This window comes from Stegastes partitus, unplaced genomic scaffold, assembly GCF_000690725.1.
Source record: "Stegastes partitus isolate 25-593 unplaced genomic scaffold, Stegastes_partitus-1.0.2 Scaffold448, whole genome shotgun sequence".
In the NCBI taxonomy this organism is placed as follows: Eukaryota; Metazoa; Chordata; class Actinopteri; family Pomacentridae; genus Stegastes; species Stegastes partitus.
In genome coordinates, this window is record NW_007578179.1 from 111,666 (window position 1) to 136,471 (window position 24,806).

The following is a 24,806-nucleotide window of genomic DNA, read 5'->3' on the forward strand; positions in this document are numbered from 1 at the left end:
GTGACCCTAATGAGGATTAAGCGATGTATAGATAATGGATGGATGGATTGTTTAATGCATGTTAATGGTGACATAATACCAACAGTGAAAAGTCTGTATGCAACTTTTACCTAGAAGTGAGGTGTTGTATATGATATGAAGACATGAAAATGAAAACCCCGCAATACTGGACCTTATAGATAATCTTGTGGCGATATTTTAATGTGTCTGACGTCAAATTGTACCAGCGCTCCATACTCGGTCACAACAAGATTACCTTCATAATGACAGCGATGGTGAAGAAAAGCAAACAGGACCATGTCATTGTGGCTTTAACCTGTGAGGAAAAACAAAAACAAAGGGAACAAATATGGTGAGAAAGCCGGGCTGACTGAGAGTTGATGTTTGATAAGAATACACTGATGTTCCTATCCTACATCTAGTTCTATGCACCCTGTTGTTATCAACAGACTCTTATTTTGCTTTTGTCTGATGTTAGCTGTAATTAACTCCTGTAGCGTGCCAAAGACGTGAGCAGAAAACTTGATGTAAGGTGACTTTTTACACTCTAGTAAATACAGAGAGGTGACAAATAAAGAACTACCCTGAACCTTTGACCCCCGCAGTGAGGGGATCCGGTGGCTCTGTTAGGCTGTGGGGGGCACTTTGCTGGCATGGATTGTCTCCTCTTGTCCCCTCAGAGGGAAAGGTCACAGCAAATCAATAGTCTGAGTGATCACCTTTATCCTGTGATGAAACATTTCTATCCTGATGGGAGTGGTCTCCTCCAGGATGATAATGCCGCTCTCCACAGGGCACGAGAGGTCGCCGAATGCTTGGATGAGTATGAAAATGATGTGAATCATATGCTTTGGCCTTCACACTCAACAGCTTTGAACCAGCTCTGAAGTGCTAGACAGCGCTTTCCACCCCCGTCATCAAAAAAAACACCAAACGAGGAATATTTTTTAGAAGTACGGTTTACAGATTTAGAGAATCAATGCAAAGGCGTATTGAAGTTTCATCCACATGAAGCCAAATGAAGGTCAAATTATTTTCTGCTGGCAACTGAGCCGTTTGGACTTTCAGTAATATATTCTTTGTGCAGGGGGTGGGATAAGGAAAGATTAGGCAATGTGTCTTAATTTTTGCCATCCAATTTTATTTACAAATCTGAAATCTAAACTACTGTCGGTTTACAATGCTGATTTTCTGAGATTCCATTTCTAATGTATGAAAAAGTTCATTGTGAGGTCCTCGTGTGTTCTTGCACTAAATCAGAAAAGACTCGGGTTACAAAAAAAAAAAACACATTTATTGTCTAGACATTTCAATCATTTTAGCTTTACTAGCATTAAGACCATTTAGTATTTCTCCTGATTAGATGTTTCTTTTCCATGTAAAAGACGTACAAAAACAGTTTGTTATTCCTAAAGCATGTTTTGTAAGAAAAGAAAAACATATATACATTTTTACAGACAAAAATAGATTTAACAAACAAAACAAAACAAACTAAGCACAAGGTCATGAAATTAATGAGTTTAAAAATGGCTGAAACTGACTGAGTCTGTCGTGGCGCTGAAGTATGACTGCGCCTTCTCTCAACTCCTCCATAAGACTATCTTGAAAAATAATTTAATCTTGCTTATACTCTTACAATATTCTTTGAAAAGTGGAAAAAAAAAACAAAAAAACATCATGACAGCATTTCATTTTTCAAGGCGTCTTAGCTAATGTCCCAGTTCAAGAATACAAGTTAAAACAAGTGACAACATATGGCAAAAAGGATGTCATTTGTTTAGTGACTCAGTAATGTGTCAAGGTTTCTTTCTCTTATTCACTTAGGAATTCCTATACATTCAAGAAAATCAAATCACGTGTTAAGATAATCTTAGTTGGTTCCGGTTTAGGAAGCGTAATTAGCCATCCAAAACAATAAGACATCATGTGTTTCAAAGACTGACAAAGGCAGAGTTGGGATGAGCTTACGACGGCGCAGACGTGCCGATTCTGTGAAGTGTTTTCAGGTCAATTCACTAATTGTGAGAATAATGGGGGTGACTCGCTCTGCCCCAATGACATGATCAGTGGATGACACACACTACTGCTCAAGCATATGGCGTAAGGGCTAAGAAATTAACAAAAGAAATCACAGTATGAAGGCTTATTTTGTCTCCCTCTCCTCTCCAATATCTTGAAGACTTCCGAGTTTGTGCAGTCCAGCCATGTGAAAAGACACAAGTAGGGAAATAATCTGTTTAAACAGCCGTATAAGGAAAGGACGATGAATGGTATTTGAGAATTAATTCAATCTCTGAAACTTTTATATAACCTCAGGTTTTCACTAATTGGTCTTTTAACCTGGATCAGATGTAAGAGGAGAAAGTTTCTGAGAACAACCAGAGTTAAGCCTTCTATAACAGTATTTTTAATACATTCTCCTGTTTTTGAAGCTCATCTGACATTGTAAGATCTTTTTTTTCTGCCACACAACAAAGTACCTTAAATAATTTTTCTGAAATTGGTACGAATTAGGAAAATCTACTGTGTCACATGAGGCTCAAATGAGCTTATCACAGAAGTTAACAGTAGTATAATGTTAGACAAGTCAGTTATGATACCATTTGGGTATTTAAGTACAACGTGTAGGTGGACAGCTACCACTACAGTGTAGTTAGTGAGGATAGGACTTACTGTTAAGACAGAAAAAGGTACTTTTCAGACAGTGTAGGCGTATCAGAACAGCAAGCTGAGGTTCTAAGGTCAAAGAGTCGTAGCTGAGAGATCAACAGGCTGTGAGCATCGTCTGAATCAAAATACAAACCGACATATTCTGCATTCACCGTCTGAAATGTTCATTTGCCTGTTCATCTGCTTTTGCTTCTTCTCCGTCTCTCGAAAATTATGCTCATTTCTGTCCACCCTTTGCCCTTTCCATCGGCCATTTGTTTACATATTCTCCCCTTGGGTCTGAAAGTTCCTTCTAGCGTCTCTGCCCACTGAGTTTAGCATGTTTCCTTATCTGATGCTGAGTACACACTGTCATCAGAAGAGCTGGTTCCAGTCCAAACACTCTGGAGTCCCCTTTGGTCGTTTTCTGGTCTGTAACTGATCCCAGAAGAAAGCAGCAGAGACCAACATCCAAACAGTTCCTCTACTTCCATTAATATCCAACTGCTCCACATTATTTCCAGCTGATAAGGAGTCATGTACACTGACGCAACAGATGTGCACCTGTAAAATGTTTGTCTCCTCTGTGTCTCTTCGGCAGAAGTAACAGAAAAAAGAATGAGCCATTAAGGTCACTCCTGTCCGCAATTTCTGGGTCCGCGTGAAAAATTATAGAAGCGTATAAGGTGTGTGGAGAAAGACGAAATGTCCTTGCATTCTTTCCACATTTTTAGTAGATGACCTCATAAACAGTGGCCTTCTTGTCCCCTGAACCAGTAACAATGTACTTGTCATCCACAGATATGTCACAGCTTAGCACCGAGGAGGATTCTTTAGACTGAAAAGAAAGAAAGAGACATAGAAAAAGAGAGAATGTCAGTCAGCAATAAAGGAGAATTTCTAACAAAACCTGCTTCTTTGTGGAAAACAGTCTTTCAAAGTTTTAAATCATGCTTTGGGAAAATGTAATTATGCCCGATGTTCTCATTCCAATTAGTATTGCTGAACGATTAATAAGAAACAGTAGCTATCACATCATGCTTGTCACAGAGATGCTGATGCACCACGAGACAGAGCATGTGTGTGTAATCCAAGAACAGACATGTTGAACAATGCAGCCTTAATGTGTCATTAAAAGTGCAAAGTAGAAAGTGATCTTTTTGAGGGGAGAATTTTATAGTATCCAACTATTCTTTGGCCTATTAAAGCTGAAGCAGCCAATGGAGGGGTGGCGAGTTTATGTGTTGTACATGTTGATATATTTCACAATGTATGTATTGATCTATTGTCCCAACCTGGAATATGCTGGCTCCATAGGGCGTTCTCCATGCATTCAGTAAGTTGTCCTTTCCTGTGCTCACAAACCATTTACCTGAGTTGAGAAACAAACACACCCACAATAAGCAACCTCAGAGTAAATCAAAATTCAGACAGTAAATCATCAGAATACAGTTAATAAAAAACTAAAAGGAAAACCACTAAGGTAGGGGCACCTTCCCCTAAGCACAATGTCGACAGTTTTACTCCAAGCAGTGATCTGCGTTCAATGTCATGCCCCTGTCTCGCTTTCCTTGTTTTGTGTCTACCTCTAACTTGACCCATTTAATGAAGGCAAAATTGCTTCGCGCACAAAAGGTAGAACTAAGTCCTACAAGCTTGAGAGCACATTTTATTCCCTAAATTTAAAAACTGATTGGTTCTAAAGTAGACTGAAAATGAATGAAAGGAGCACTTAATAGATTAAAATGAGGACGGTGAGTTGCGTACCACAGTAGGCAAACTGCAGAGAGAGTACACAGCTCTCATGTAGATGAAGCTGGTATTTGTCAGGCTTGGTGACATGAAGGACCTCAACATTGCTGCTCTCCATTCCAACAGCAAGCCATTCCCCTGTCGGACAGTATCCAAGAGAGAAGATCTGGACAGAAGAGACACAAAGCATTACTTGTATCTTCACTGATCACTTGAGCACAGCTAAAACTTAAATGAGTTTCACTGCGGATATTACTTTTATTAAAGTTTTGAAATAAATTATTAACTGCCATATAGTCTTTTAAATGTTAGTTGATGAAATACTGTTGATATGCCTCTGTGAGTGTGTACCTGTGATGTAAAGTCATGCTGCTGCAGCTGCCGTCCCTCCCTCAGATCCCAGGAGCGGACAGTGTTATCCAGGCCTCCAGTCCACAGCTTGGTGCCATCATTGGAGATGTCGATACAGCTGGCTCCATCTGTGTGGCCCTGGAACTGCCTGCAGGATACACACATGCATTCTCAGTTAAATAAAGAAAGAAACGTTTAAACAAAGACAGACAAGGCATCAGGCTGTCCAGGCAGTTGGTATGCATCACAGGGTACCTGTGAAGAGCTTAGTATTTCTCATCAGCACAAACTCTTGTCGTACTAATGCTAAATATTCTGTGTCCTGATGCTACAATTTGTAATCATAAATGTTACATTAGCCAGGACTAAAACTGCAGATTAAAGAAGGTCAATACTGCTGCCTACAGGGGGTTAGAAAAGCCAGGCAGTGATTGTAGATGCCCTTGAAATTCCACTGAGACACATATTTATGTGTACCAAGCTTCTGCAAAGACACGCTGAAGATGAGCAAAATTTTCTTGTTACTTCTGTCCTTGCAACATAAAAGCATACAATTATCTCTTACCTAACGAGTGTCTGGTTGTGTAAATCCCAGACTGCGATGTTTCCGTCGCTGCAGCAAGAGAAGCAGACCTTGGAGTCCGGGCTGATGGCCAGAGCGTAGCATGCTGGTGCTGATGATGTTAACTCTGCTTTAATCCGAGGTGTAGGTGTGGCCAAATCCCAAATCGACAAAGTGCTTGCTTCACCACCCACAATAAGGGTCCGACCATCAGGGAGGAGACGACAGGAGCGGATGTAGTTGTCTCTGTTCTGATGTGGTAGGAACAAAAAAAGTTTTCTCTTAGAATTAAAGCTGCACTGTGTTGTCTATGAATAGGTTTAGTATTTACTTTTCTATGTGACGAAGAACACACAAATACTTTCTGTCCACTACAATCATGTCCTATGACTGCAGAAATTCTGATTTAAACAGATTTGACAACCAGTTAATTAAGCATAAACCTCTCTTACTTTTTAAACCCTCTTCTAGACTGATATTCTGTACTGTATAACCATCCCACAAAACCCTCCATCTCACTCACCAGACAGTCGAGCTGGGACACGGGGCTCTTGTTTCCTGGGTGACTAATATCCCAGACCTTGACACAACCCTTTCCTCCTGTGTAAACGTGTCTGGTGGGGTTACTGATGGTAACGGCACACACCACTTCTCCATGGTTCAGTGTGTTGATCTGACGGGCGTGGCGAGGGATCCCTGGGCCCACCAAAGCATCTGGGGGGAAAGGAACTGGCTGCATCTGTCCGTCGGCCGCAACATGAAAGGAGTAGGCGCTGATGACACGAAGAGGAAGAGGTTTAAATATGGAAAAGGAGGAGGAGGTCAGAGAATACAAAAAAAAAAGTGGAATGAAGAAGAAAGAGGTGGAAAGTAAAAAAGAGGAAAAGAATATTTTTCTACATACAAGCAGCCACAAATACACTTACGGTTTGCCGCCAGGGATTCCTGTCAGACTAGGAGGCATTCCAGGAACTCGCATGTGAGGATGAGGATCAAAACCAACCTTGAGGAGAGCACACATATATTTTATGAGCACAGTGCAAACACACACCCATGGGAATTGGCAAAATGCACTCAGGTCAATACAAACCTGTGGACAGAACACAAACACTCATGAGCACAAAGCAAACAGACACTCTCAAGAACACACACCCTCCGAATCTGAATGACAAGTATAAGAGATAGCAAACACACAGAGGCAGAGCTGTCAGTACTTGTGCTGCCACCCCCAGCCCAGTCCAACACACACACACTCACGCAGCCGGTAAGTACACAACCCGAGTTGCTATCAAGTGTTGCCCAGACACAGCTGTGAGTCTACTAAACCTATTTAAACAGTGTAATGAACACTGTGCAAATACAGCCAAGAGTGATGAGGTGATTGAACGTAACGCACACTAGCATACCCACTGTATAAATACTATCACACAGACCAGAGAAATACAGCTGTGCAACTATTGACACTTTACACACTTTGCAATATTAAATATACAGTGGTTATGAAATGTTCACATCTTTAAGCATTTTAAAACACTGAGTTACAGTAAATGTAATTGATTTTTTTCAACACGGATATAAGACTCAACATCAAAGTAAAACTTCTATGAATAAGTAAAAGATAGATTAGGTGACTTCTTAAGAACTCACAATTATACACGTCATTAATGAGTTGGATGGACATCACCTGCGTTTAACTAAGGTGCGACAAGTGATTTTAGCCTTTGGAAGTTGCAGCTGCTGCAACAAATGGTTAAAGCTACGTTATGAAGACAAAAGATTGCTCAATCTGCTGTCGAGTTGCTGAAAAGTACAAATCAGGGGACGATACAAGAAACTCTACAACTCACTGAATATTTCCTCCGAGTGGCATAAGGTCAATAATAAAAAATGGAAAGAATATAGTAGAGATGAAAATCTGCCTGGAGCAGGTTACAGGGTTTCATGGCTGAGTTGTGAGCACTGCGCATACAACAACTGTTGCCCGGGTGCTTCAGGGAAAACAGCAAAGAGGAAGCCACAGTTGAAAAAAAATAAAAAATAAAAATCATATGAAGGCAGCAAAAGTAGAAGGCATGACTTGAAAATTCACTCTGTTCTGTTCACTCACATTCACTATGCAACTTCACAAAGTTGGGGAGATTTTACAAAGAAGAACGGGATAAAAACGGAAGTATCCAGATACTATTGGCACCGAGCCAGGGCTGGAATTCCTGCCAAAGGAGCCTCTACCATAAATTTACTGAAAAACGTTTTTACTTGAACATTTTTGCTGATCATGGTCAAAAAATATAACTACCTGCTTATGTTGATTTGTTTTTGCAGAGCTTATCTTCACTTTAGACATTCAACAGATGGGCACACACCAATGTAAATGTGTCACTTAACCAAAAAATAAGTCACCCTTTTCCACTCACCATGGGTGAACGGCCGTATGCAGCCACAGCGGCCGCAGCAGCAGCACTCATCTGAGGCGACATGTTGTGCAGTCCAGCAGCATAGGCTGCAGCCCCAGCTGCACCAGCTAGCTCCCCATTCATTCCTGCTGCATGGGGCAACATACCAAATGCACCCGGATATGGGCCTGGTACAGCCAGGGGAGTTCGCAAACCTGCAGCTGAGAGAAAGGGGAATGGTATGTTAAAAGCTGGGAACAACAAATATCTAACAATACAGACTTTGACAGATTTATCATTACAACACATTTAGTTGACATAACTTGATTACCCTTGATTAGAAATCTCTCTTTGTCTATCTATCTTTCTCTATAATCCAAACACAAGTTGAGCATGAGCAAACCAAACTGTTGGCAATCAGATTTATCTTTTATGTCATGCAGACTCTGGGAACCTTTGCATGTGCATGAGGCTCTTCTCAGGTAAAGATGTGTATTAAAACACTGGCAATTAGATTACAGTTCCACTGGAAGCAGAAGAAAGTCCTATATGTATCATGTATCCAAAGGTTTTTGATAAAATAATACAGCCTTTCATGTCATTCATTTAGAAATGTTTACACTGGCTTACTTGGTGGATGTGGTATCTCCATGGATGGAGGTTTTGAGAGACTTGGCCGGATTCCTGGTGTGGAGCTCGGACCAGGGGTGGAGTCACCTCGAGGTGTAGGTGTGCTTGACTTTAGCCCTGGTGTACCAGCTTTATCTCGCTGCCACAGAGAGAGAGAGACACTTTAGAAATACATACAACTACTATAAATTTACTCAAATGATCTATTTACCAAGTCTATCTGACCCATGAAAATCCTAAAACAAATATGTTTTTTCTTTTCCATGCCTACCATTGCCATCTCTTTGGACTTGAGGGAGGAGGAGCTGGCTGATGATGCAGTAGAGGCTGGACTACAGGGGTCCTTCTTGAGGAGACGTGCTTTATCTAAGCCATTTTCTCTAGGGGAGGGAAGAGGTGTGCCACGAGGGGAGGCTGGGTCCTGGTGGATAAACAACAATTTAGTTAACGACATAACAACAAAATTACTACACAAACGTAATGCTGGCATTTTCCTGGATACAAGAAAACCACAGGCAATTATGAATATAATTCAGATCATTTTTTTTAATGGGGCCATTTCCCAGACACTACAGTGATGCAAGTAATTCTCATTGAAGCCTTGTTCCCACACGAAAGGACCACATTCACCACAGCAATTAGAAAACAACAACAAAAAAATCTAAACATACTGACCTCATTCGAGACATCCACCACTAAATTGTCATCACTTTTCTCCCCGTCGCTGTCCTAAAGAAGGCAAACGGTTAGATAATCAGTTAGGACACCATTACCAACTTAATTTTCATCTGGTAATTTTCTTTAACAGAAGCTCGTCACAGATGCCCTTAGATTAGCACTAAAACTGCATGTGCATATATACAGAGACACATTATAAATCATTCTTGCTCACTTTGGAGAAAATGGGACACCGAAAGAAAAGCCATTTCTTACATAGTGGCTGGAGTCCTTGTCATCCACCTTGCGTTTCTTGGTGTCATTTGGGAAGTCAGGTCCGTTGCGTCGCTTATCTGAGTTCCTAAGACTTTCTGGCAGCAATGAGTTACTCTGCAGATGGAAGCGAAGAGGAGGAGGAGGAGGAGGAGGAGAAGGGCAAAACACAGTGGGATAGGAGGGAAAGAGATTAAAAGCAAAAGCAGAGAAAGAAAAAAGAGAAAGGACAGTTTGGAGGACAAAGAAGAAGAAAAAAAAAAGGATTTGAAGAGGTGAGACAATCTTGCCGTTTACAGTTCAGGTTGTGCTTTGTTGTGTGTGCATTCTGCATGAGCTCACTAAACTGTCTGATCCATCTACCACTAATTACAAGAGCTATTCAGCAATGATGTAGAGCAGGTTAGAAAAACAGACTCTTACTTGCAAATAGGTTAATAGTTCACAGAAGCATGAATTAAGCAGCACTAACACTTAAACAGCAAACCTCTTTTCTCACTTGACCAAAGCGAGTCACAGCCACACACAAACACATGCCTCTGAAGTTGATGATTACATTAAGTGGCTCTCAAAATCTATCAGTGCTCCCTCTCCTGGCTCTGACAAGCTGCACTGGCTGGTGTGTGTGCGCATGTGTGTGTGTCTGTGTGTTTGTCTACTTGTGTTTGTGTGTGTGTGTGTGTGCGCAATGTGTAATTGACTGTGAAAGCCCGTGTGTATGATCAAGTGTGTAACAGACTGTGAGTGTGTATTACTTGCATAACACTCTTGTGTCCCCCTGTGTCCCAAGACTACACACACACAGACAGAGCTGCCTCCCCCCTCTGGCCTCCTGACCAACGGATCCTATTGTTAATGGATTAAAGCTTCATGTTGAGTCCATTATAGTCTCAGCCTGTCAATGAAATGTGCATCCAACATACACAAACACATGCGCATGCACACATCTAGCGAGGGAGCGAGCGCTTGGGCTTTGAGGGGGGAAAGGGTAAATGAAGGAGGAATAGCTAAGAGAGGAGGACGGGGAGGAGGAGGAGGAGGAGGGGGGGGAAAAAAAAGGGGAGAGGGAGGGGATGAGATTAGAGGACAGAGAAGATGGAGGGAGGGTGTGAGAGTGTGGAGGAGAAGAAAGGGTGACAAGAGACGAGGGAGGGAAAGAGAGGCGTGAGGGGGGTGAAAAATCTGTATTCTGCCAAAGGCCCCTTCCTTCACACCCCACTCTTCCTCCCTCCCTCCCTCTCCTCCTCCACCCCTTTATTGAAAGGTTTTAGTGAGCTGAGCACAGAAGCACTGACCCGCAAAACATAAGCAATCCCCCCCCCCCCCTCCCTTTTAGCATGGTGTCTCACACACACACCAACACACACACACAGGCTCAGTGTCATATGACTGCTGCTCCCTCACCCCTACCCTTTCCCAAGCCCTCCCCTCTCAGTGGTGGTGATATTAAACACAATGAGAGTCTTTAAGCGCGGGATCAGGGGCGGTGGGACGGGGGGGGGGGAGGGGGGGAGAAGGGGGTGTAATCTGCTCACTGAGGTGTTAAATAGGCACAACAATGCAGGCCAGGCTAGAGAAGTGTGCGTGTGCATGTGCGTGCGTGTGTGTGTGTGTGTGTGTGCATGTGACCATGCTAAAAAGCTCATTTGGAGGAGAAAGGAAACCTAACAGTTCAGAGCAGATCTAGGGCAGAACTAAACAGGCAGGCCAAAGCTCTACCAAAGAGATCCCCAAACGCACACACACACACGCACACACTTTGAAACTGACAGTCAAAAATATACAACTTAAGGTTGAAAGCTATTTGGGTGCAAAGCAGCGGTAAAATCTACAAGGCGCTTTTATCCGTAATGACATGGTGAGATGAACTTTATTGATCCCAGAGGGGAAATCGGGTCAGTGCAGCAGCAAAGAACTGGATAACAAAGGCAAAACCTTTAAAATGAAAAAAGAGCCGACCTCAGCAACAGGTTAAGTCTACCTGGATTACAGGTTTCAAGTTCCATGTCTTAGATTCGAGGTCACTCAGGATAAATTTCTGCAGCTGTTCCGGTCATTTTACATTCAATCAAATCCAAATCCAAACAATAGCAAAAACACTGTAAACTGCTGCATGTAAATTATATGCAGTTTACTTAGAGCAGACTGTTCAAATTTGTTTTTCCCTGAGTCTGCGTGGAGTTTACTGACCCACAGATGTCTATCAGCTCAGCTAACACAGGCTAATCTTATGCATACTGCATCTAATAGCAAATTCAAATTCCCCAATACCAAGACATATCTTAAAGAAAAACAAGAAAATAAACTGAATAATTCAACAGAACAAGTTTGCTGCAATAGGAGGAAGTACTTACTGTGCCGGGTTCTCGCTCTATTGCCATTAGAAATGCATACGTGTGGTGGAGGTCACATGGTTGGATGTTCAGCAGAGCAGTGAAAAGAAGAATTAGATTTGGTCACCATTAGACAAAGCAAACAAAACATTGGCAAGAATATACAGTCTGAACCTATTGACAAGATAATTTGTTGATTCACAAACTTCTAGCCAACCAGACTAATACATAACAATTGCCCTGTATACTTCAAGTGGTGTCTCTGTATGGAAGGGTGTGTCTCCTCACCTCTCAGGTGATCAGGTCCTGCTGGGTGTGAGTCTGGTCCGGAGAGGTGAGGCTTTTTGTCACTGCCATCTTTTCCTGCCAGATGGGGAGGAATGCCACCGAGTGCTCCGGAGAGAGCCAGGAGACCAGCCGAACCACCTAGCTGAGAGGGGTGGAGGCCAGCAGGGTGAGGAGTGAGGGGCACAGGGGCACCGCCGTGGTTGTGGGATAGATGCTGCTGCTTTAAGACAATGAAGAAAAGCAGAAAGAGAACAAGGAGGTTAGTTGAGAGAGAGAAAAAAAAACTGGAAATATTCAGGGATTTGCCACTAAAATGGGCCAAAGCTTTTTTAAACAGTCCTCAGTGTGCACAAGATAATCAGTAATGGTCCTACTGATGAGTACTTTAAACTTGGAAAGTACACGTAAGTGAGTTTTGTTTTGAGCTTGATGCTGGTCTGATTTAAAACACCTGTAATACAAACGCAAAATAGACTGGATATAACTGAATATGCTAAAAAAAAAATTTTAAAAACTGCCATAAATGTCACGACACCTGACCCCAAAAACTTGAAAGTGTCAGCGAATGAAACAGAGACACCAATAAGCAAAAATCAATAGCACTCTGTAACCTAATCAATAGAGTTTTCTGGCCCTATTGAAGTCTTCAACAGATGGGACAGTTTCTTCAGTGTCTGGGGTTTACACCACCTCAACAAGCTGCTGCACTCTACAAGGTGGTGAACACATCTTCTCCCCCTACACACTGCCTCACACACACCCTCCTCCCTCTGGGGTCAAACACTGAACAATACTGACAGCTGGGATCACAGCCCAAAGCCTGAGGATGTGGAGGGAGGAGAGGGGAGGAAAAGGAGGAATGACGGAGAAGAGGGGTGGTGGTGATGGAGGCGGGGAGGGGAAGGCAAGAGCCCCAGCTGCTGCTTGCACTGTCAGGTCTTGTGAGGGAGTGAGGCGGCTGAGGAGAGAGGGGAGGAGAGAGGGAGAGAAGAGGGTCAGAGGGAGAGAGAGAGAGAGAGAGAGAGGGAGAGCGAGCTTGGCTGGCAGCCCCGCTCTCTCTTTCACACCAAATCAGGCGCTCGTCTGAGCGTGAAATGCCTTTGTGTTCCAAAACATCATTATTGCCTCCTCAGACAGTAGCCGCGGGAATCCAAGCTCACTGATTCGCCGCGGGGAGGGGAGGAGGAAGGAGAGAGAGAACAGGAGAAGGGGGGGCACAGGAGGCGACTCGGCAGGGGTGGAAGGAGTGCTGAAGGTCAAACCGACTTTTATCTCACCTAATTGACTAACCCACCCCCCTTTCCCGAGCCCCTGCCTTCTTTTTTTCCTTTCTATCCATCCTTCGCTCTCTGCATCCTCCCCCGATGAATGAAAGCAAAACAACAAAATAGTCTTTTAGCCTCACCCTCCGTGACTGCCTGCACGCACACACACACACTCACAACCACACACACACACACACACACACACACACACACACACACAGGCACTCAATTTCCAGAGTTGGCTTGCCTGCCAAACAATCAAACATAAACACACCCGCATGTCACACTTGATCACACTAACATGCATACACAGAGTCTAGATAAACAAGTCAGGCACACACACCCTCACTCAACCATCATACCCCTGCCTGTTGTTTTCTGGGGATAACAGAAATGCATGCTCTGCTACACACAGACGCACACACAAACAGATGCAAAAACACACACACATGGGTACACAAACAGGACCCCTGATGGGAGTAAATGGAGGGGAAGCATTGGTGGAGGCAAGGGGAGCCTGGTTTGTCATGGGATGTTAGTGTGAGCTGGTGTGTATGCATGTATTTGTGTGGGATGTGTGGGATGTGTGTGTGTGTCTGTGTGTGTAGAAGTAGGGGCAACATGCTTCATTACACTCATTTAACTCACAAACGGGGTGAATGACAGGCTGGCGTGGGAGACGAGAGGAGATGGGAAGAGGGGAGTGTAAGGGCAACGCCGTGACCCCCCCTTTTACAAACACTAAAATCCTGCAATTAAGACTCAAACAGCAACTGCCAAATCTACCTCTCACCCCATCACACACTAACAGAGACCCCCATCAGTCCACGCCAACTAACAAGCCCACCCCACATCTAACCAAACTACCCTTTAAGTCCACTGCCCACTCTTTGCTAAACTAAAGCTACACAGACCCTCCCCCCCCGCCTCCCGCCCCTTTCCCCACATTCCCCTTAAACTCCAATCCGTAGCCTGTCCGTCTGCCAGTCAAGACCCTATGGCTTCTATACAGCTGAGTAATAACTATTCTTCAACCCAGCACAAAAAGTTATCACCACCTACAGTTTGACTCTGTCTTGTTGTTATTCTTTGTATTGAACATTACTGCCAAACTGCGAAAGCGAAAACGTCTTTTCTCTCTCACTGTGCCAAAACCTTTTCTGCTCCAGTCTGAATAGCCGGTCATGCCCCATCCGTCATCTTAGGCTGACAACATCTTTTCACTGAACACCTCTCATCATCGCTGAATCATATCCTCTATTCTCTAGTTGTTTGCTGTGAAAAAGATCAGCTCCATCAATCAATCAATCCATTTCTATTTTCAGACCCACAGCTGATTAAAAAAAAAAAACAGAAATTATTTGCATACTTGGCTTTAGATTGTGTAATTCCCTAATAAATCTCTTACATGTCCTATACATGGGAGTACAATTGGACTATGGTGTTGGCTTATGACCTTTAGCTTAGTTAGGCGACTGAGAAAGCAAAACAAATGCATCTCCTTTAATTAAAAAAAAACTGTCACACCTAGCTTTCTGGAAAAACCACAAGTGTGCCTTAGTACGCGTGTGCACAGACCTGCATGTATGAGCATACATATTTATATTCACACATTCATATATATATGAGTTGAAGCCCATAAACCCTTGTTATACTAGTTTCTTTAGAGTTCTTCTACAAGCCTCTAGAGATTTTTTTTTTTTACTACTACCTGCACAACTTACTTGTGTCGTTATGTTTCTGCTGCTTTGTTTTACGGTGCAAAACAACATAACAAATGAAAATGATTGGTGCAAGTGTATAATTCAGGACACCTGTGGCACAGTCAAGCTTGACTGGTGATTCTGAAAGTTTCAGGTATGAACGGGCAAAAAAAAATATTTGCTCAAAGAATTAGTTTGACCTACTTTGGTTTTGTGTTTGAGTTATGTCTTTGTTTTCGCAATGGATTCATAACTGTGTAAACAATGTGAATTTTTTTCCTCAAAGGAAAGTCAGGCCTGTGTTGACATTTACTTGTCCTCTTGTCAGGACAGCTGTTGACACCACAGACGTGTAGTTTTTGTTGTGCTATTTTGTATTCCACTCGGAGGATTCTGTTCCACACATGTGCAATAAATCTGCTTCTTCACACTCCTGCCAGGCACATGCACTACTGCCCTTGTAGTAGAAACACAAAATTTGGGCCGCATGCAGACATCTGTGAAGAGGTCCATGCAGACTCCTACAGACTCGGGGAGATAATGAAATACACGTCACATGGACCCTTGTGTGCGCACTGATGTGGAAAGCAAAACACTGGCCTTCCCACATATACCGCCGAACGCTCAGCAGAGTATTTTATTCATCTCTTAAATTTAAAATGTCATATGTATTTTGATATACTCATGTAGTTGGCCTGTGGGGTTCTTTCACATCTAGAAACAGTAGCCACACTGACTATCACAGCTGCACACAAAGAACAAGTGCCCCTTTACTTTTTTTTCTGGAAGATTTTTGTGACAGGCAGGCCACAAAAATCTGAAAAGTTAATATTTCACTATTACCACATCAATTTATAAAGTGTTATCCATTTTTTATTTTTTGCAGAATATGAAATGTATTCCTTATGGAATAAACAGACACACAGAGATGGTATGTAAAGAGTAAGTAGAGGTATACACACTGTAGGTGGAAGACCTGGCAGTCCACGTACCCCGATGACGGCATTAAGTTCTGCCATGGTCACCTGTTTGGCTCGCTCCACAGCTTGAACCACCTGCTGCTGATGCTGTAAAAACACGCAGAGACGCACAATGTTGCTCAATAAAAAGCTGATTTATCAACAAAGCTAGCAGAGACAACTAGAGTTCATAAATGGCATACAAAATGCAGTCTGTAGCTCAAAGTCACACATACTTACCTCCTGTGAGAGGAAGGGAATGACTTGCGCACAGATGGTGTTTAGTCTCTTGGCAATCTCAGTCTGATGAAGGAAGAGACACACGGAGATAGAAAGAGACTTAATTGTTGATAACATAATTGCATTCATTTAGAAAAGACAGCTGTTCAGTAGCACCAATAAAGTAATACAAGTGCACACACACATGCGTTCACACACTGGAAACTGCTGCCTTGACAGCAAGCCAACAAATACACACACACAAACACACACACACACAACAAAAACCCCTACCAGACCATAACGACACTCATCCACTTCTCTCGACACACAAATCCAGTGTATGCCATTTGCAGCATTATTAACACACACACACACACAAACAAACACACACACACACACACACACACACACACAGCACAATGAGATTTCCCTCTCTAATTATCACTGTGAGCTCAGGTTTCTCTCTTGCCTGTTTTATTTCTTTTGCTCTCTCTCTGTCCTCTGTGTTCTCGTCCCTCTTCCCATCAGCACTTCAACATAATCTCATCAGCTACTAACTTCATTTGCTCTCCCCCAGTATCCATGCCAACACATCCGCCTGCCCCCTAAACCCCCGGAGGTGGCTACAATTGGCTGAAACCAGATACCCCCACAGTGGCATCAAATCAGATAAAGGGACTCAAATTACATATCATCCAATCAAATTGATACGAAGACGTCCAGGGTGAGGAGGGAATTGGAGGAGCCATGAAACGTAGTAATGGCTCATCAGACACACACATCCCACATAAATAGATACATAGACACACATGCGGGATGTGAAAGCGTCAAAGGGTTATGTATTGTTGTGTGAATGCCGAGGAAAAGTTGGATGATTTTCATCATCGTGTTGAAACTTGGAAACTTTTCAAAACTCAGTAAACAGGGCCAAAACAAAGTCATCAAGTCTTATCGTAACCCATAGCACAAAATATCAATCTATGGGGTGTAACTGACCATGAAACACTTTCACTCGGTGTAGCAATAACTGATTAGGTTACGTAAGTTTCCCTCTTTTACAGTATTAATATATAGAAAAATTCTGTCAAAGAGATTGTTCATGAATACACTGCTCCAGCTTCCTATCTATATAATTTCCATGGTTTAGCATGTCAACATTTACCAAGTAAACACAAAATACAACTAAGGGTGATGGGAATGAAGAAGCCATTGGATCAAAGTGATTAAAATACACGTTGACAGGTTCATTCATGTCTGTCCCAAACTTCATGCCAACGCCTCAGATAACTTCTGGGATATTTTACCCAAAACTACAAATGTCAACCTCCATGGTGGCATTACAATAAATGTCAGGGGACGACCGTACATCTGCATAGGTCATCAGAGAACCACAGATGTACAAAATTTCATCTAAGAATGTCCAGTAGTTGTTGAGACATGTCAGTGTGGACCAAAGTCCAGACACTAACAGACATAGCCATCCCTAAAACCCCGCCGCTGGCATGATGAATTATTTAATGGTTTTAATGGGCCTGACGATTCCTGAAAAGCTGAAGTGGAGACATCCTCTTAAGCTGTAGCATACTTGCCCTCATTGGATAGCTCCATCAATGACCTCCTAGCACGCCAAACAACCGACCCTGCCACAGTTCAGCCAATTAGGTACTTGGAAGAGCTAAATCAAGTACTAGCGTATTCATAGCAACCCTTGAACTAAATAAGTGACTGCTTCACCTATAACGGAACTTGAAGTATAACCAAGAGTAAAAAAAGAATCATTCATGGTAGGATTCAAATTACAAATGACACGATTCAGAACTTTGTAAATAAGGTGATTAGGTAAACATGGTAAGCAAGGTAGAGTACAGCTTCACCCTAAAGCCACTAAACACATCTAATAATGGAACCTAAAAATAATTTGACTTAATCCAGAATGGAAGAGAACATGAGATCAAAATCTGTTTTGCACTGCTCGTTATAGAGCGCTTGATTTCTATGTTGGGCTACACAACAGGCTGTAGGTGAAACACAGTTGGTTAGTGTGGTTGTATCTAATTACTTTGGCTTCCCAGTCTGTGGATCATTTTTAGTATACATCTTGCCACTATTCTCAGACCAAATCGCACCGCTTTCTATATGTATCTATTACTACAGCCTTTCCACAGTGAATTAGGCCTAAATGAGATGAAGAATCCCTCATGCTGGCGAGCTTATGAGTTTCTTACTTTAACTCAGTCTCAGAGTGGCCAACTTATTCCATGCCTTGAAAGCTTTAAATAAAGGGCTATTTCAAGCAGACTATACCTGCATACCCGTTCTCAGAATCCTGAGTTGTAAGCCTATAATTAGCTTTGTATAAAGGCTCACTGATTAGGCTGTCTGAGAATAGTCTGACCAGGTACAATCAGGTCAGCCCAGCAAATCTAAGCTAAAAGACAAAGGCAGGAAATTTGTGATGCCCATGTGAGGCATCATTACAATTGTGATGCAAGAATTATTATTTACTTATTTATTTTAAATGCAACGCAACTTTGTCTGAACTTTTCTACTTTTTTTTCCAGACCTGCTCCTAAACAGCATTATTGGAGAATTGCTATGGTGCACCAACCACATAATAACTCATAACAGTGGCCACACAAAAGTTGAGGATGCAGCGAGAAGATGCAAGCGTACACACACAATGTGCTAACAGAGAACAGGCTTCCCATTACACATATAATTGGAGCATTATTGCCACACTACACACACACACACCCCCAAACAGGCTTCCCATTACACATATAATTGGAGCATTATTGCCACACTACACACACACACACCCCCGTACATCCCCAGCAGGAGGTGGGTTGTTAGTCTGTATCCCCCCTACCCCCCACCCACTGAAGCTTGTTGCTCTGACAACTGCAGCCCCAAGCTAATGACCTCCCCTGGAGCTTTAGTGTGTGTTTATGTGTGTGTGGACAATAGGAAGAGATGCATCTCCCTCACAATGAAAGAACAGTAGCTTCACATGGACGTAAAGCGAAAGAGGAGCCAAGAAAAAAAAAAAAAAGGGAAGAAGGTGGGGGGGGGTGTGGGTGCAGCAGAAGAAAGAGCAGATCCCATAACTGTTATTGGAGAGTAAGGAAGGCAGAAAGAAAAAGGAGAGAACTTGGGGTATGAAAAGAGGAAACTAACACAAGAGGAGAAAGAACAAGAGAAAAACACTACGGGGAAGGAGTGTGAGAGAGGCAGAGAAGCATCCCCACTCTTCAGTGAAGCAGCCAAGCCAATCCACCTCCAATTTCCTCTGGTCTGACTGGTCGATAGCTGTGGTAATTACTGGTAAACGCTGTGAGCCCTGCACCAGTCCTATGGGGAAATGTGTGTTTGTGTGTATGTGAGAGGGTGAGAGTTTTCCCTCCTCATCCATGTGACCACGTGTAACAACCTGAAATTGTTTGCCTTTCACTGCATCCATGCATAAACACGTTTAACTTTATGTATTTGTGTGTACATTTCTGTGCATGAACTGTGTTGAACTGTCCCTGTCCTCACGTGTTTGCATACTTTACTTATGGCTCCACAAAAGTGCCCTTGCCTTTCTGCATGCGTGTGTACATTAAAATAGGTCCTTGTTATCCTATATTTCATGCTTGCGGCTGCCTTAGTAAAGTGTGTTGGAGTGTTTTAACCTCCCAGCTTCTAAAGGGGGGAGCTCCACTGTATCTCCTCCGTCTGCCTCACCATGATCGATTCCTCTGCCCTCCCCAGCCCTGCCCCTCTAATGTAATAAAGCAGGCCGCTCCCCTAGACAGCACCAATCAATCTACAGAGCCATTCATCCTGCCTCTGGGCTCAGCCGGCCGGCCCTAACTGGGGAAATGGAGACAGAGCCCCATCGATCACAAATAAACACACATCCACACACACACACACACACACACACACACACACACCCACAGGCATACAGTAAAACACATACACACACAAATGCATTTGTGCACGCACACAAGGACACGTCAACGGGCACACACACCAAATACATCAAAATCTTGCCATGAGAGAGATGGGGGGGGGAGAGGGAGAGAGAGAGAGAGAGAGGGAGAGTAAGAGAGACAAACAAGAAGATGCAGAGAGGAGACAAGAGGCAGACAGATAAGCAGCCATACCTGTTTGTGCATTTCAATGTTGAGGCCATACGACATCTCATAGTACTGAGGAGGACAGAAAGTCACACGGTTAGACAAGTGAAAGGAATCTTGAACCTTTCAAATACGAAGCCTGAAGAACTAAAGAGAATATGCGCAACCTTTCAGATGAGAGTGTTTTATTAGAAAAAGCAAGCATGGAGACTGTATTTGAATGGAGTGTCACACAATGTCATTCTCACGGCGCAATTAAACTCCTTATAAAAGACACAGCCTGTAAAAATGCTTTTCACCTGGGCAGGAATGTCACTATAGAGTAGATAATAATCATGTTCAAATACAATGCTGAAAAAGCATTCCAGTTCCTTCTTGTCTTTTGATTTGCAGTCAGACTAAAAGCCTCAGATAAACACCTCACGCTGCTTCACATAAAACGGCTTCAAACTTTTAAGTTGAAAAAGTTTAGAATGTAACGTTGCCGTTTTCTTGGTATTGTTCCTTTTGTGATAAATACGCTTTTGAAAACTAATGTAAGGATTTGGTATTTGGTGGTTTTTACATTAGGTAGAGGAGATAAATGCAGATCACTGTCTCCTCAACTGAGGGAAATGTTGGGTTTGCTGAAATACAGCAGCTGAGTTCAATTAACACAAAGTATCTGCCAAATGACAAATTGCAAAGTTGTAATATGGTCTAATCTCACACGCTCATCATCTCCATTAGCATGTCTCAGTAAGGAAAATCCAAAAATCAGATGTTACTTTCATGTAGCTGCGCAGTTGTTTTCATTCAGGTGCTAGTACAATATTTCGATTACACACTTGTCAGTCTTTGGGAAGATGAAAGTTTACAGCCAGCTACAGAACCCACGCAGCTATCAGGACACAACATGTTCCTCAAGGACACTTTAGCAGCCTAAATGCAAATGTGATGTGTGACATTGTGGGGAAAAATGAATTGAGTGTCTCACCATGACATAGTGCCGCTGCATCTCAGTCTTTTCACTGGCCAACTTCTCACACTCCAGTTTGAGACTGAAAAACAAAACAATACAGCGTTTACTTCGAGAGAAACTCTAAATTTCTCAAGTTAAGCAGTCGAAATTCATCAAAGTGTTGACCCTGAACAGATGCTGACTGTCTCTCCTTTGTGTTAAACATCCCCTTCCATTTGCTCATCAATTTAAGTACGCAACAAGAAACCTAACAACTCGAGGAGCAGGTTTTTTAAAAAAGAATGAAAGCAAAATGTAAAAGAGGGTGCCTCCAATGCTGATTAGCAGTATCTGTTGTATGTATGATCTTAGCTTTAACTCTCCTCTTTGCATGTGTGGATCAGGGTGTGAATCAGAGACAACACATCCTGCCTGTAGGTCAGTAGCTTTCACCTGTTGCGGCCCGACAACACAAGTAAGTGAAAGTACATACGCGTGGAGCAAAGAAAAACACAACTGTGCGCACACTAAGGCAGTCTTTTCCTAACACACAGTTACACACACACACACAGGGGAAAATAAGGAGTGATTTATGAAACCCTGAGCCCACACGCCACCCTCTGGCTCTCACCCATCACCAGGACTTAGACCTACCGCAGTGTAAGCGCTAACATTGATGCCTGCTGCATATGTGTGCGCTTTTGTGTGCGCGTACGTGAACCTAATCCAGGTTTATGGGTTAGTCTGAGGCCAGAGTTGGGGTTTTGTTCATTATGGTAAGCGGGATGACTGAGGTTTAGAGGGGAGATGACAATTGGGGTGGGTGGGGAGAGAATTTGGCCCATAAAGACAAGCAAAGACTTCCATGTGAATTGTGTGTTTGTGTTATCCACCTGTGGTACTGCGCCTGAAGAAACTGGAACTCCTCCTTGATGCGGTCCAGTGACTCTGGGATGGTGAACTTGAAGGGCTGGCCTGGAGCCTGGTGGGGCGTCTGACACACACACACACAGAGACACACACACAGTTTTGTCAACATCATAGTGCCTCATTATGTGGCATACAATATGCATCTGATCCTCTCCAGGCTCACATGTAATGTCAACAACTTTTAATTATTAGCTGTTACTGAACAAACAATATTATCAGCCCCACTCTGCTGCTCTGGGCAGATGTGGAGCCCAATTAACAAGAAGAAACAGCTTGATATTAACATGCAGGTAGACTGGAGGCTAGTAAAGCTAAGACAACAGGAGGTGGGGTCACACAAAGAGGTAATGCTATCTCCCGGGCTGTGAACACCCGATTCCAGCCAGGTAAAGGACTGCTAGTCTTACCGGGTGTCGCCCCTGGGGAAACATTGCTTTCTCCGGGTAGGATGCAAACGCTTCCTTCTTAAAAGGTGAGGATCACAACAGGAGGGGGAGGCACAGTGAGGACGTGGGGGGAAGCTCCAGATCACGGAGACGAATCCATCCGCCGGTGTTATTAGGACCAAGTGCCGTTCATTTCAAACAAAAACCGACCGACCCCTCCGCTCCGTCTGGGTTCACCGCCCGCTTAACGTGAATCCCTGCTCCCCTCGCTGCTGTCTCTCGGTCGTTGTCTCTCCTCCCGCTCCACCGGCAGCGCGACCGTAAATCAGCCGGAAAAACACGGGAAACGGCTCATTAGCTGGAGACAGCCGAAGGGGGGAGGACGAAGGAGGCGGAGGAGGGCAAAGAACCAGGTGAGAACGGCTGGAGCCACCTCAGTCACTCCAGCGTTTGTTTGGTGATGTATTCCGAGTAACAGAGAGCCGACCGAACAAACAAACAAGAAACAAACATCAACAGACGGCCGCAAACTGCCGTCGGAGCATCAGAAACAAATCCACACAAGTTAATTGCAGTGAAGAGTTCCCACTTGACTCGCCGCGGTCGCTGGCCGGCGGTTGGACGGTCAACAAAAACAGAAATATTTACTTCCCCGTTGAGTTTGGATGCAGTGCTGCTTTCAAAATAGCTTTCAAGAGTAAAAAAAAGAGGAAATATGTCGTTAGTTTTGATAACAACAACTCCCACAGCGGCGGGAACACGGTCCTCCGTCCAGCTCTGCTTTACCTCAATGGCAACTTTCTCACGCGGTTTCACGCTCCCCAGCTAACCGAAACTCTGGGCCCGCCCACAAAACTGCTCCGAGCCAATCGGCGCCGCCGCTCCACGTGGGGATAATGATGTGGCTTACGGAACTGACCAATAGACGTCCTGGAAACTTCCCCGAGTCCGTTGACCCCGTTGAGCTACGTGGATTCTGGCCAATCGGCGCGTCGCAGGGAGCTGCCAGTTCGGAAGCGCGCAGGGCGGGCAGTGAGGTGGGTGAAGCCAAGTCTCACCTGTCAATCAAAGTAACGTGGGCCCCGGCAGGAGAAGGGGGGGTTGAAGATGAGTGCATGCGCGCGCACACACACAAGTATATTGGCGTGGACGCGCACATGCCCGCGGACACACACACACACACACACAAACGATTCAGCCCTCACACAAACACACACAAACAGAAAAACACAAATACTGTTTTTCTTAGCTGCTGTGAGCCTTCCCAACAAGTGTCACGGCAAATCACCTCAAATCTCTCTCTCTTCCTCCTCACTCTGTCTCTGTGAAATAATATTCAGCAGGGGAATTTATTTAGTAGGACTTGAACTCACTTTATGTCCCACTTCTCTTAAAAAATCTAATTATGCTGCTCATCTGTTGCAGTTTATTGCTGTTCTCATCTATAGGGTGAGCTGCAGAGACAGCGCAGTTTGCCTCATGTTTCCATCACTGGCACGGGAAGCCAGGGACAAATCCAAAAGCCAGACTTTAATGGGATATCGTGAGGTCCTCACACCAGTTATATCACTTCATAGTGTGAATAATATCTGCATCCCGAGAACGGAAGCATGCCAGGGGAAATCCTGATTTGTAGTAATAAAACTCACAGAATGGTATGTTATTATACAGGCGCTGCGAGCCAGACAGAAACAGCAGTAACAGGTCAGCAGTGCACATAGAAAAGTGAAAAAAATAATGATAATGTGCTCAGTGTGAGCACAAATACAGATAGCAAGAGGCAAAGGGAGAACAAAAAAGCTTGGATTCAAACAGTATAGGGGCTTAGAAGGAAGAAGCATATGCAGGAAGTTGTGAATACATCGCAAAATTAATAATTTTGTTAGTTGAGAAAGAGGCTTTTAATGAAAAAGTCTATTTTCAAAATGTATTGATGGACACAGTTTACATCTTCCAATGTTAAGATGAAATTAAGAGCAAATGTACAATTTCTAGTCTGATCCTGTGACTTCACTGATTCCAGCACTGATTTATTTATTTTTGACTAACTTCCATATTTTGTTGTGTTACACTGAAGCAGATGCCTACATGTTGTTTGTATCTGGTCAGTGGATCAGCAGGGAACCCTAAACTTCCTCAAAAATCAAGACCAAACTCCTCGCCGTAGGCATAGATTTTGTTTGGACATTGGAGCAGACACTTGAAGCGTCCTCCCCTGGGAAGTTTTGAACATCAAAAACTTGATTTCTTGCTGTCTGCTAAATTTCAATGCACCAATTTGTGCCATTTCTGCATCAATTTAGGAAGGAAATGTCTTTATTCATCTGAACGAAACCACAAAATCTAGGACCTCAGAGGTTTTTTATTCAGCGAGACACATACACATGTT

General features: G+C 43.4%; 1 protein-coding gene across 1 annotated transcript; it reads right to left on the minus strand.

The window, feature by feature from the left end:
• Positions 1-1,272: 1,272 nt before the first annotated feature.
• On the minus strand, positions 1,273-23,177 carry LOC103360519 (transducin-like enhancer protein 1). Its single transcript, XM_008286301.1, has 20 exons — positions 22,439-23,177; positions 21,995-22,095; positions 21,138-21,201; positions 20,189-20,233; positions 16,056-16,118; positions 15,819-15,923; positions 11,889-12,105; positions 11,622-11,638; positions 9,271-9,384; positions 9,013-9,066; positions 8,609-8,758; positions 8,338-8,476; positions 7,729-7,928; positions 6,241-6,317; positions 5,838-6,087; positions 5,318-5,565; positions 4,753-4,900; positions 4,417-4,567; positions 3,945-4,021; positions 1,273-3,487 (listed from the first exon to the last, which is right to left on the minus strand). The coding sequence occupies exons 1-20, from the start codon at positions 22,460-22,462 to the stop codon at positions 3,380-3,382; spliced, it is 2,352 nt and encodes a 783-aa protein (XP_008284523.1). The 5' UTR covers positions 22,463-23,177; the 3' UTR covers positions 1,273-3,379.
• Between the last annotated feature and the right edge of the window lie 1,629 nt (positions 23,178-24,806).

Excerpts from the sequence above, each read along its gene's own strand:
- LOC103360519 (XM_008286301.1), bottom strand. The coding sequence starts at position 22,462 with ATGTTTCCCCAGGGGCGACACCCG. Across the intron at positions 21,202-21,994 it reads CTTCAGGCGCAGTACCACAG|TCTCAAACTGGAGTGTGAGA; the intron begins GTGGATAACACA and ends TTTGTTTTTCAG. Across the intron at positions 6,318-7,728 it reads CATACGGCCGTTCACCCATG|GTTGGTTTTGATCCTCATCC; the intron begins GTGAGTGGAAAA and ends GCTCTCCTCAAG.